The sequence below is a fragment of the Lampetra fluviatilis genome, chromosome 24 (assembly GCF_964198595.1).
Source record: "Lampetra fluviatilis chromosome 24, kcLamFluv1.1, whole genome shotgun sequence".
Taxonomy (NCBI): Eukaryota; Metazoa; Chordata; class Hyperoartia; order Petromyzontiformes; family Petromyzontidae; genus Lampetra; species Lampetra fluviatilis.
In genome coordinates, this window is record NC_136298.1 from 11,229,088 (window position 1) to 11,242,691 (window position 13,604).

At 56.4% G+C, this 13,604-nt stretch overlaps 1 protein-coding gene across 1 annotated transcript in view; it reads left to right on the top strand.

Moving 5' to 3' along the window:
- Positions 1-209: 209 nt before the first annotated feature.
- LOC144941157 (zinc finger SWIM domain-containing protein 6-like) overlaps positions 210-13,604 on the top strand; it is a 51,490-nt gene continuing 38,095 nt past the window's right edge. Inside the window, 2 exon segments of the mRNA XM_078867708.1 lie at positions 210-671; positions 673-802. Coding sequence (XP_078723834.1) covers positions 357-671; positions 673-802 — 445 coding nt within the window. The 5' untranslated portion in view covers positions 210-356.

A 13,604-nucleotide genomic window follows, 5' to 3' on the forward strand; every position in this document is an offset into this window, starting at 1 on the left:
CCCATCCCACTCTTCGCTCGCTCCCCCCCCAGCCACACGATCCCAACTCCTCCCCTCTCGTTCACTCCCCATCCCCTCTGGTTCACTCCCCCTCCCCTCTCTCCGCTCACTCCACTCCCTCCCCCCTCTCGTGCCGAGGCTCCTCCCACTCGCCCCACCCGCGCCGTCCCTTTAAACCCCGCGTGTCCCGCGCCCGCGCCCCCATTCATTCATTCTTCTCGGGAGCTTCCTACAACAAAACCTCATCCTCCTCCTCCAAGCAGCAGCAGCAGCGCCGCGGCCGCGAATCCCGGGGAGAGAGAGAGGAGAGGGAGGAGAGGGAGGACAGGACACAAACCCCGCGGGCGACAGAGGCCATGGCTCAGGACGCGGCCACGTCGGAGCCGCCGCCGGCCAAGAGGATCTGTGTTCGTTCCCCGGGTCACCAGCACCACCACCACCACTACCAACAGCAGCAGCAGCAGCAGCTGAAGCAGCAGCCCGAGTCTTTGCTGGACTTGAGCGCCAAGGCGGTGGCGCAGTGGTGGCCCTACGAACAGGTGGAGGCTCGCTACAGCCGCGTGCCCGAGCCCGTGCAAAGGAGGATCGTCTTCTGGTCGTTCCCGAGGAACGAGCGCGAGATCCGCCTCTACTCCTCCATGCTGTGCGGCGGCGATGACTCTGCAGGGGGGGGGCCCGCCGGGTGGCGGAGCAGCCGCTGGGGGGGGCACGGCTGGAGCCGAGGACGCGGAGTCGAGGCTCCCGTTCCGACGGGGTCTGCAGCTGCTGGAGCGCGGGTGCGTGGAGAGCGTCCTGCAAGTGGGTGAGTGCCGGGCGGGGAGGGGGGATGGAGCCGGTTGTTTGCTCGGTGTGGAGAGTGTTAGGGGGTCTCTGTGTGTGTGTTAGGGTGTCTCTGTGTGTGTGCTTTAGGGTGTCTCTGTGTGTGTGTGTGTGTTAGGGTGCCTCTCTCTGTGTGTGTGTGTGTTAGGGGGTCTCTGTGTGTGTGTGCGAGGTGCCCCATAGTAGGGAGAACAGGTGGCGAGGCATCTGCCTCTTAACCCTGAATAGCTGCGTCTGTCGACTGCACGGGCTGCCCCAGCGAAGGCTGCGACGTGCACCTAGCCTGGCACGAGCGCTGTGCGGTGACGTCACGCTCACTTTGTGCCGAATTGCGGCTGGTGTTGTGTGTAAGAATACCTGTGGGTGTGTGTCTCGGTCCGTGTGTGTAAGAGTGTTTGGGTGTGGGTGTGTCTGAATACCTGTGTGTATTGGTCTGTTTATGTCTGTGCGTGTTGGGTGGGCATGTTAGTTTGTGTGTGGCTCTGAGCAATGTGTCTGAGTGTCTGAGTGTGTGTGTGTATGTATGTATGAGTTGGTCTGAGTGTGTGTATGTATGAGTTTGTGTGAGCGTGTCTGTCCGTGATCTTGTGTGCGGGTGGGTATGTGCTTACGTGTCTTTGTGTGTGTGTGTGTTTGTGTGTGTGTCTTTGTGTTTATTTGTGTGTGTGTCTTTGTGTTTGTGTGTCTTTGTATGTGTGTGTGTGTGTCTTTGTGTGTGTGTGTCTTTGTGATGCTCTGTATGTGGCTCCTGCTTCACCGGGGATGTATCGGTGCGACCAGGGCCTACAGCTACACAGCGGTGTTGTATTGTGTGTGTGTCTTCACGGGTGTACCGCCGTGTGCGTGTGTTTAGTGAGCTGGGCGTGTTTCGCGATAGCTTCGTTCCTGGTGAGCTGGGGGTTGTGTATTCGGTGTGCCGTGCGTATATCGCCGGCTGTCGACTTGTTCAGCTTTGCTGTCCATTTGGTGAGCGGGCTCTGTTTCATGAGCTGGTGGTGCAGTATTGTACAGTACTTGGTGTGAAGTGTGGTGGTGTGTTTGGTATGAAGTGTGGCGGTTTGTTTGGTATGAAGTGTGGCAGTGTATTTGGCGAGTCGTGTGTCAGTGTATTTGGCTAGCGGGCAGTGTATTTAATGGGCTGGCTTGACCGCCTGTGAAGACCCCCCCCACCCACCCCCCCAACTGGAGCGCGCGATGTCTCTAACACGCTGATGCTGCTGCTGCTGCGTCGTCGTCTTTCTCGATGTGGGGGGGGCAGTATTCCTCGTCCCGTGCAGGGCCGCTCCCTCTCTCTTCGCCGCATTTGCATGAGCCGCCCCCCCCCCTCCCCCCTCCCCATGTATTTGTGTTGCGTGGCGCACGCGTGTGTGTGTATTCGACTCTCGCTCACGGCCAACATCAGTGGCAAATGTCTGAAACCGTTCCCAGAGCCTCTCCGAGGTCCACTCGGGCTCTACAAGGTGGCGGCATGCGGCGGGGGGAGGAGTAGGAGGAGGGGGGGGGAGACAAAGGTGGGGGGGGGAGCCCGGACGTTGTTTTGGGTCGTGGCGGCCTTTTTAGGTGCTGGCTAGCAGCACCTTGTGCCCCCCCCCCCACGGACGGTCTGCGATGTTAGGGCTAGACGGGCGATCTTTGTCTTCTTGGTGCGGTTGTTGTTGGTGGTGGGGGTTGAGTTTTAGTCGTCGCAGCAGTAGTTGTGTATTGGCAACTGAGGGCACACACACACAATGTGAAGCCGCGCACAGATGTCATATTCATCGGCGTGCTTTGCTTTCCTCCCAGACGCGGGGGGGGGGGGCTTCCGTTTCTCGCGAGCCCCGCTCACAGCCGGGATGCGGCCCCCATTGCGGTTGAATTAGTTGTCTGCACCCCCCCCTCCCATCGCCGTCATCAGCATTGTCTGGCCGACCCCCCCCCCACCGGCCTCCCCACCCCGCGCAGCTCCCCTGACCCCCCACCCCTCGCCGCGTTCTTGTTAATGACCCAACCACCAGGATCGTGGCCCGCGCACCTTTGTCGCAATAGAGACACCGCCCAGTGATGATGTCTGGCGACGGCTGCAGGTTGTTTGGTGGTCGCTCATGGGGTGGTCACCCCCCCCGCCCCCCCCCCCCCACTAATGCCTGGCGGGATCTCTCTTTTTTGGGGTCTCTCTACTTGATCTCGTTTGCTGAACCCAGAGCCCCCGCCCCCCAAAAAGGCCGAGAAGGTCCAAGCGTTTCTTGAATTGAGGAATGTCGCTACGGACTATGGGAGAGACGCTGGGTGGGGTGTGTTTATCAATGCTGCTGTTGCGAGCGGTGTTTGTGTTTGGTAGTGATGGTGTGCGGTGGGGTGGTGGTGGTGTTTAGTCGTGTTTGGTGATATTAGTGGCGTAGCGTGCACCCTGCTTACCAAGACGGCGGCGGGGCGGGGGGGTGGCCGACATTGGCCAGGGGGGCCCGTCTTTCATTCCTCCCACCAGGTCTCCCCATGCCAACCGCGCTGCGTCACTGGTATTCGATTGTGTGTTGGGGGATGTTTGGGTATATTTTACGCGGGGTTGAGTGGGGGGGCCCTCACGGTAATGCCTCGCTATGTTTCCACACACACACATCGTGCCCGCCGCATCTTGCGATAGTGTCTGGTGATGTTCGGTGGGACGTATTTGCGAGTTTTTTTTTTAAGTTTCGTGTTGCGATCTCTGCTCATCCTTCGTGATGCCCAACGCTGACCTCCGCTGTTAGGGGGGGAGGGGGGCTTCCCGGTTGTCGGAATCTGGCTCGTGGCTTTTTTTGCCATTTGGGGCCATTGGGGGTGGTTTCCCCTGGCCAAGTACACGGTGGTTCCCAATTGTTCTTGCCAATGTCTGGGTTCTTCCCGGTGGTTCCTGATGGGCCGCGGCAGTGCCTGGTTCCTGCCGCACGGAGAGAGAGGTTCCTGCGCGCAGCCCTGGCTGGCTTCTGCCACACGTTGCTAACTCCGAGTTATGTGGCCCCGTGGGGTTTATCACCGCAAACCGGTCCCTCTGGTCCGTGTAACCTCCAGCGACAGCTGCTCGCATTCTTTCACCATCCGTGTTATTATTATTACTACTTTACAACGACTGCTACTATTGGATGCGATGTACCGATTCGCGATAAGCCCTTCTCAGAAATGCACGCACGGCTTCCCAACTCCCCCCCCCACCCCCTGAGGTTCAAGGAGAGATTGTCGGCCTAGTCGTGTGGGATGCAGTGTGGGGTTGAGGTTCGAACCGGTGTGCCATGCGGTGTGGGGGTCAGAGGTCGAGAAATCAGCGTGTAGTAAGTTTAACTTCTTCTTTGGCACCGTACGTCAGCCAACCGTGCTAAATCGGAGATGCGGGGGGATCAGTGCGATTCCTCCCACCACCGGTGCCACGTCGCCGACTGTTTCGCCGCACCCGACTGCACGTGTCGCTCAGGGGGCCGCGTTGGAGGCACCGACGCGCACGGTTGGCCACGCGCGTCTCACCTGCAGGGCGCTCACCTGGGGATAGAGGATCGGTGATACGAGGATGTTTAGGGTTTTTAGGGATACGTACGTCCGTTGAAAGTCTTTCGCACCGTACGTATCCAACCGTGCTAATAATTAGGGCTAAGGCGGATAGAATTCGAGTTGGAATCTCAGCCACTGAAATGTTGTGGGTTTTTTTGGCGTTTCGGGGCTAAATGCCAGACTACGCCCCCTCGGATCAGAGGCCCCCAGCCAAACGTCCCACCTGCCCGTCTCTGCGTGCCCTGGCTAGACGCGTGTTGAGAGAGAGAGAGAGATGGAACGGTGGCGAGGCTGAGGGCTGCCGAAGGTGGTAGTGGTTTGCATAGGGTTTCTGTATACGATGGTTAGGGCTGTAGTCAGCTGGGTGAGGGTTATAGGTAAGGAGTTGGCGCATACTGCGCGTGTGTGTGTATACATTTGTTTTTACGTGTGTGTCTGTGCGTGTATCTTTTATCGATGCTGTGTGGCGCTGCGCCACGAACCCAGTTACCCGAGTTCGATTCCCGCTCACGGCCCACACCGGTTGGCGATCATCGGAACCGATCTTGCGCCTTCCCTAGGTCGATTCGGCCTCAAACGAATACCTGGTGCGCTGCATAAACATCGCTACTCGGTGGTGACAAAAGCGGTCGGGCGTGGTGCTGGCCACCCACCCCCTCTTGTGCCGTGCCGGCCTTCATAGGTGCTGCTCGCTAACAGCACTTGTCCCTACAGTCTGTTAAGGCTACACGGGGGGGGGGTCTTTGTCTTGAGTGTGCATCTAATATGAACTGTACATGTACGTGTGTGAAGGGGTCACACGGGTCCATGCCAGGCGGTTCGTGCAAGAGGATTACTCTGGATAGGGGTGGGGGGCTCAGCGGTGTTTCCGTCACCCCCCCCCCGGGGGTATGGGGGGGCTCTGATCGCCTCGCTAATTCTCACCTGGCAAAGCTTAGCCGCAGCATGCAGCGCATAGCTCATGCGTAACACACAGCATACAAGCCACACGTTACACACCACACAGCCAACACACAGCATATAAGCCACACGTTACACACCACACAGCCAACACACAGCATTAAAGCCACACGTTACACACCACGCAGCCAACACACAGCCAACACACAGCATACAAGCCACACATTCTACACACCACACAACCAACACACAGCCAACACACAGCATACAAGCCACACGTTACACACCCCACACAGCCCACACACAGCGTACACACAGCCCACACACAGCGTACAAACCACACGTTACACACACCACACAGCCAACACACAGCCAACACACAGCATACAAGCCACACGTTACACACCCCACACAGCCCACACACAGCGTACAAACCACACGTTACACACACCACACAGCCCACACACAGCATACAAACCACACTTTAATGTGGGCTGTCAAAGCTCATACACAACACACAGCACCTAACCCAACCAATGCATTGGGTACAACATGTACATAATGCTGTCCTGCCAATGGTCATACACGGAACACGGCTGATTGCAACACAGTCCAGATGCAACACACAGCACAGAGATAACACAAAGTTAATACGCCCAGCAGAATACAACGAACGCATACCAGACAGCTCATAGCCCATGCATTGCAGTATATAGCACACACACAGCTCGTATATAACAGACGGGACGTACACGACACATCCTATCGGCTGTACACATAACGCATACAAGATGTCAACGGACAAGCTCGGTACGTGTATCTCACACGAGTTCGTAAACAACTAATTAAATAGAGCTGTAGCCCCCAAAACTCATCCAATCGCCAAAATACACAGACCACATCTGTGTCATAGTCCAAACATAACAGCAACACAACCAATCGCCTATACATAACATCCAGTCCATACATAGCGTGTAGCAAGCACATGCACACGTGGTCTCCTATTCCCCTTACACAGCGCTCGGGTGCCTACGGAACTTACGCACGGCCCGTGCACGTGGCACGCAGCCACGGCCCGTGCACGTGGCACGCATCCACAGCTCGTGGGACACGCAAGCCCCCATTGCGTGCGATCGCAGCTCCGTTTTCATTCGTAGGCTTTCACGAACAATGCCACGGATGCATCGTTTGGTTCATTTTGGGTCGAATCGTAGCGTGTACACGGCGATGTCTTAACCGTAACCCTCCTCCACTACCACCGACAGTGTCCATCATATCGAGTTGTCACTTAGGCAAATGAGCCAATTGGGCCGGTTTATCAGCCAAAACGGTTACGTTCTAAAAGCGTGGGAAAAGTTGGCAATTCTGTACGGCGCCTCGATGGAGATGGCACTCAGAGCACCATCTGTGCTTCTCCACAAGGGCCCGGATCTCGGATTGAATGCACTTCCCGATCTAAAAACACAATCAAATGGCACGTGACAAAAACTTTGTTTGGCCGTGTCGGGCGATGGGGGGGGGCTATGGTTAGAAGATGACAAACCTCCACGATCTAACCCAAAATAAACCAATTTATACATCTTAGCTCGCACATATAACACACGTTCGTTTCCCATACATAAACACACAGTCCATAACAAACAACCTTTACATAAACAACCATTTGCTAGACATCACACGCAGCCTATAGAATAACACGGTCATAGACTTGCACAACACCGCCCATCCACAACACACACAGCCAACAGCTCATTCCTAACACAGCACAAAGTTAATACAATAATTATCGTTGCCCATAAAATGATTGTATTGGCAAAGGATGTGCGTTAATACATTGCATAGTCACAGACGCCGAAACGTATAGATCTTATCCACAGCCCATACATAACTCGCAGTCCTATACAGACGGCCCAATAATAGGGCAAGTCATAGCCCTTGCATAATCTGCAGTGGCGGTGTTGGGGTATTGTGTAAATGTGTTCCTGGCAGTCGTCACGGCGAAGGTGTGGGGCGAGCAGGTGACTAAAGTCGCCTCTTGTTTCCTCGGCCGCGTGTTGCATTCTTTTTCCGCTCGCCCTCTTGATCGTGATCACGACTCTTGCCTGTGTGTAAATTGTTGCTTGTTTTGTAAATGTTCCCCATCACTTCCTCCGAACGCTGCCTCCCCCCCCATCCCACCAGCGGAAGTTTTCGCTCCGGGGTAGACTCGAGGTGACTCAACGTGAGTCACGCGGCCGGCGGGTTCCGTGAGCGGCTGGGGAACGAGGTGACGAGTTGACCGTTGTGTGGCTACCCGCGTCGTATTTACCAACAACTCCGCTTTTTCCAAAGCCGGAACGTTTTAAAAACGGAGGGGCAGTGTGGGATTTATGCGTGCGGCGGTAGACACGGTGGAACAGTTGCGCCGTGTGGAACTGATAAAAAAAACAAGAGCCTTAATTGGGCCAGCTGAGAGCCATTTGAGATGAGTAGTAGCAACAGTAATAACCATATATGCTCTTTATTTACCCAGGAAAGCCTCCTCGAGTCTCAAGACTTTGTTTTTCCGTAGGGTTCCATTGCATATGGTTGTTTGGACGATTCCATCAATGCGTTTTCTTTTATCATCCCGCGGGAGGAGAACGGAGTACCCGCAGAAATCCCGGCGTGCGTGCGTGCAGTGCTGCAGTGTCCGTGTCATCTTTGGCAAGTGATGGAATGGGACTAATCGGACGGTAGTCGGCAACAAACTTGCCGCGAGAGCAGGTGCACGCAGGGGCGGCAGCGCGCACGTGTCCCCGTGTGATCCACGTCTCGTCTGGAGCGGCACGCACCGTCGGGTCCCCCCCCCCTTCCCTTAATGCAGAGTTTTGGGCTTTCCGTCTTCGCCGGCACAATTGGAGCCACATTGTTTTGTTGGCTTGGTGAGGAGGAGGGGGGAGGCGGGTGGAGTTGGGTTTGAGACATCCGGCCCAGGCTCCCGAGTGAACGCTGCCAACAAATTGCCGTTGCGTGTGATCTTTTGACTTCCCCGTGGCCGAGGGTGCCCGCGCCCGCTTCCGCGTCTGGCTTCGGCACGCGGCTGCCGGGACGGGGCCTCCCGAGCCGAACCCAAATTTCGCGAGATGCCCACCCACATCCGCTTCCCGAGCAGGGCTCGGCTGGGAGAGTGCCGAGCGGCTGACAACGCCACGCACGCTCGATCACCTGATCGCTTGCTCACCCGATCCCTCGCTCACTCGATCCCTTGCTCACCCAATTGATCACTTGCTCACCCGATCACTCGCTCACCCAATCACTCGCTCACCCGATCACTCGCTCATCCGCTCGCCTGATCACTCACTCGCCTGATTTCTCACCCACTCACTTTGCCTGCTCGCTCGTCCGCTTGCCCGCCCGCTCGCTCCCCTCACTCCCGGTGATCCCCCTTCCAGCCGTCGAGCTGCACGTGCAAGCGGGAGAACGCTGACAGGTGCTGGGTGTTGAACCCCAACGCTCCTGGGGGCGGTGTGAGGGTGTTGTCTCGGTTTTCCCGCCACGAGACGGAGGAGCAGGAAATTCCGCGTGCGTTGCAGAGTTGTGCACGGGTGATAGGGCGATCGCTTCACTGTGGTCAACCCAGCACCAACAACTTGCAGGCTCTAGAGCAATAATGATAATAATGCTGTACTCGGGAGGTGCGTATGTTGGACCAATTCGATCGATGAGCGTTTGACTCCGTGTGGGAGGAGACCAGAGCGCCAGAAGAAACCCCACGACGTGGACGGCACTGAAAGCTCCACACCGACAACTTCTGCACTGGTATCTCCCGGGCACCTCACAGCCCAAGCCTACAGCACCTGCAATTGCCAGGCGATCTCCCAGCCAAATATTGGGCGGGCTGAGCCCGCTTGGCTTGCGAGATCTGACGAGATTGACCGCGTTCCGGGTGATTTTCGATTTACAGGCCGATGCTGTGCATGAGGAGTCGGAGAAAATGTCGTGCAGTGTGGCAGGTTGGGGAGTTCTGTGGTGAGGTGGCAGTGGCTGCTCGTGCCTCCAGTTCCACGTGACCCTGCACTCCACCCCCGGGGTTTTCCAGGTCCACGTGACGCGTGTGCTAGTGGGCCGGCTTGATTGCTTGGTGTGTGGCGGTCGTGGTTTCGGTTGGACTCCATGCAGCATCCCGGGGGTGGGGGTGGGGGGTGGCCACCGCTCTGCAGAGCGCAACACCGGCACTCTTGCGTTTCTACCTCCTCATTCTTAACGTTCAATCAGACCTCCCCCCTCCCCACACACACACAGGCGGGGTCTGCGATCAGCAACTGGGGACACGAGCCGACACCGCGTGGGCCCCGGGGCAAAGAGCAAACTGGCCTCCCCCCCTCCTCCTCTCCTTTCCAATTTCCTTTCTCTCTTTGTCACCCGACGCTGGGCCCCTCTGGCCCGTGGGCCCCCGGTGCGGCGGCGCCACCGGCGCACTCCGTAGCTGCGCCGCCGAACCGCCACCAAGCGTCAAACGCCACCAAACCTCTATTGTAGGTTGCAAGGCACCGGTAGACGCCAAGAAACGTTACCACGCGTGTACACTCCGGTGCCGTTGCATCGCCTGCGCACTCGATAGCTGCACCACCCTAGCACGGGCTTTGCGGCGGCGCGTGTGCTGCGGGGAGGGTGACGGGCGGCGGGGTAATGTCACGCGGCCCTCGCCAACGTAGCCCGGCTGGGAAGCGAGCAGTGTGGGAAAGTGGCGGCCCCCGCGCTCAAGAACGCGGCGGGGACCGTTTTTAGACGGCGGGGCGCGACGAGGGCTCGCCGAGCGGAATGCCTGCGGGCCCCTCTCGGCGGAGGCCCTGCTCCCCCCCCCCCCCCCCTGCGAGGTCACGGGGGAAACGGCTTCCAGCTACACAAACACGCGGCCGGGCCCGCGGCACTCCGCCACCACTGACCGCCGCCGCTGCCCCCATCGGACAAAGTCGATGTTGTTGTTGTGGTGGTTGTGGTGGTCAGCCTGTAGCTCCACCCCCTCTCACTGTTGGCCGAAGGCCTCCACCAGTTTCTCTGCCATTACTTCCTTGGGTCCCGTTTCTCTCGACTGTTGTTCCCAAGACAAAGTAGTGGCCTTGTTGATCCGCAGTAGCCTCATTGATTCGCAAGGCTCATTTTCAAATGGGGGGGTGGGGGTCGTTTGGCTGCTTTGAGTTATTTGACCAATCCCATTCACGAGAGGCTTGACTTCATGTGGGAGGAAACTGAAGCACCTGGAGAAAACCCACGTGTCCAAAGGGGGTTGCGCTCTAAACTCCACACGGATGGTTTTGATAATTCATTCGTCAACCGTCCTCGTCTGGCCACCTCGCATCTCATCATCGACATCCTAACCAGGCTGAAGTTCTCCTTCGCTCCCGAGATGTGACGAGGCTTGGCGTGTTCAGGGCGATTTGGTGGTCGGCCCAAACGCGCACTCTGCCGTGACGCCGCTGTGATATCGTGGGGCTGCTGTTGGGGGTGCGACTCTCGGTGCCGGATTTGGCGGATGCTTGAGCGGCAGGAGGTGAAGGTGCAGCCCTGCAATTGCCTGGTCACGCCACTGCTGGTGGAAGAATCTCGACCGTAAGGGGCTCTCGAGAGCCTTCAGGACCTCCGGCGAGAGGCCTGCCGGCATTCAACTCGACGAGCCCTCCTCGTGCTAGAGAGCCTCCTCTGTAGATTATTTAGCCTCCTCTTCCACGCTAGCTAGACCTCTTCGGAAGAGGTCTGAGTACCCACATTTTACCCCTCCACACGCGAGCTGCCGATAAACTATGACGCATCAATTTTATAGTGCTCGGTAGACAGAGGGGGTGGGATTCATGAACCTCACCCCATTGTTTGAACTGCCATGCTGGGAGATTGATATCCAATGGAACCGGTGACCTGGATTGCAGGTCCCAGTGTGCAAACCGTAACGCTGTGAGGTGGGGAGGGGGGGGCATAGGGGCCGTTATGGGGTCCGTATGACGCTAAAAAACTCGACCACGTCCCGGGCACTGCCCGCTCGCTCGCGCACGGCAAGGCCGACATTGGGACGAGCCGCGCCTCTGCTCGACGCCTCGTAGCGAGAGGAGGGCTGTGGAGCAGAGCGACGCTTGGCCAGTTCTACCGCCGCCACTCGTAAAGCATAAAGCAAACCCGCGTTCCGTCTCTGCCGCTGCTGGGGAGCGGGACGCGTGGGAGGAGCATTCCTAAGGTTGCCTTTCCGGAGGGGAGGGCGCAGGAAGGGAGCGCGAGCCCTTATTCACTCCCTCCGCGTCCTTCTGCGCGGAATGAAGCGATGGAATGGAGCGGATCCACGTTGCCACTGCTGGGGGTGTTTCGCATTGGGCCGGGTGGTTAATGATGAAAGGCCGCTACGGCTTAACACTGGAATGACAAAAACGAGGGTTTGCGAGCCCACGGGGCCCCCCTCCCCCCCCCCCCGTACTTTTCCCCGCGATGGGGGCGAACGTCGGCCAGGTGTAAAAACACGGCCGCGATCGACTCGGACAGCCGCATGGCAGCCGTGCGACGCGCGTGTGGCAGCCGTGCCTCTCCATCGGTGGTGAGTGGACGAGGAGGGAGGCGAGAGAGGCACCCTCCGGTTTGGCACGCTTGGCTGCGTACGGTGCGAGAGAAGTTCAACGTGCATACGTAGCCATTCAGAATAGAGTTTTTTTGGGGGAGTTAGATCGCGTTATTTATCGATGTGTCGCAGCCCTCCACTACCCGACACGGCCAGTCAGTAAAACATGTGTCACGTTGACAAAAGACAAACATTTCGCTACTTTAGCCCACCACCGGTGTGTTTAAGAGTGGATCCACAACATTTACCATTTGAGCAGTACGACATTTCGCTGGAAATTACATCCAGCGTCTTCGGGCGATTTGCCAGAATAGTGAAGCCATCCACCTGCTTCCGGTCTTAAATCGTGCAGGATGACGTCATCATTGTTGAACCCCATCAGGATTCAAGATCAGAGGTGGGGGGGTGTAAGCAATGATGTAATAGATCAGTAATCGGCCACTTAGCATGTGACTCACCTGTAAGGAATTGCATAATAAAAATAAGCTTCCAGGCTGCGCTGAGTGGATAGCTATCACAGCGGTTGATAGATTGGCCGTGTCGGGTGGTGGAGGGTCGTGACACATTTATAAATAACGCGACCTAACCCCAAAAAACCTTTGTTATGGATGATACTGGTCGCGAAAGCTTACGTGTTAAACATACGTAGCCATCTCGGACGAGCTGAAAAATGCCACCGCAGCCTTTGAGCAAAATAAAATAACATAATAGGTGACGCGTGAAGAAAGACCATCACCGTGTTTTTTATTCGTTATTGACGAATGTTAACATTTCCTTTGTTATTTGTGGTTGTGCACCGCCGCCAGCCTCGGCAACAGCATCGCCAAATAAAATGCGAGAGGATGAAATAGACTTGCGATAGCGCGAGGTCTTTGTACGAAGAGAGGGGAGGGGGGGGACCTCAGAAGAAGAGAAGGTGATGGACGTGGAAGCCGAGAGGTAGAGAGACCAACAATGTGTCTCCGAGCGGTGAGCCAGGAGGATGGGGGAAGGACTGCGGAGTGTAGGTTGGTGGCCCAGGACAGGAATGAGTGGAGGGAGAGGAGCCGGACACGGCAGAGCCCGCTCGAGTGGGGAAACGCCAGGCAAAAGAACTGTACTTGTGAGCTACGCAGCGAGTTCTAGATTTGAAGCTTTCGTGACTGCAAGGATTCATGCTCTTAGTTTTTTCGGAAAAGTCACGTAGGTAAAAAATTAAATAAAAATTAATGAAAGTAATAATAGAATTGAAATAATAAAAATCACGACGTTTCGGAGGCAACACAAGTCTCCTTTGATACAGCAAATCTTGATACAGCAAATCTAGCGGTGACGGTCCCAACCTACGTGACTTTACCGAAAAAACTACAAGTACGATGCAGCGAGGTTTGATTGGGAGGTTGTGCGTGTGGGTGGCTCGCTGTACGTCTGTGTGTGCGTGTGATCGCTACGTCGGCGTGGTTCGTGTGCTTGTCGTGCAGGGAAGGGGATTATTAGAATTGCGTAACACAAAGAGCCCTTTACGTTACCGGGAAAAATCCCACGGTCTCTATTCTGCTTTGCAGGAGGTTCCTGTATTGATATAATAATAATAACGTCCTGTATTTACCAAGAGACAATGTTGCTGAGTATTAAACATTTTGCGGAATGGGAGCTTTGGTCAGTTCCCTTTTTTGATTGGAATCTAAAACGCGGTGCGTTTTCACGCGACGGCAAAGCAATTTGGCCGTAAAAAATAACCCCACCCACACCAACGGGTGCAGCATTAAACAAAATTCAATGGACAGCGTTAAAAAATCTATTTCTGCAGATGGGTCGGTAAACCCCACTTGCCGACACTTCACGTGGC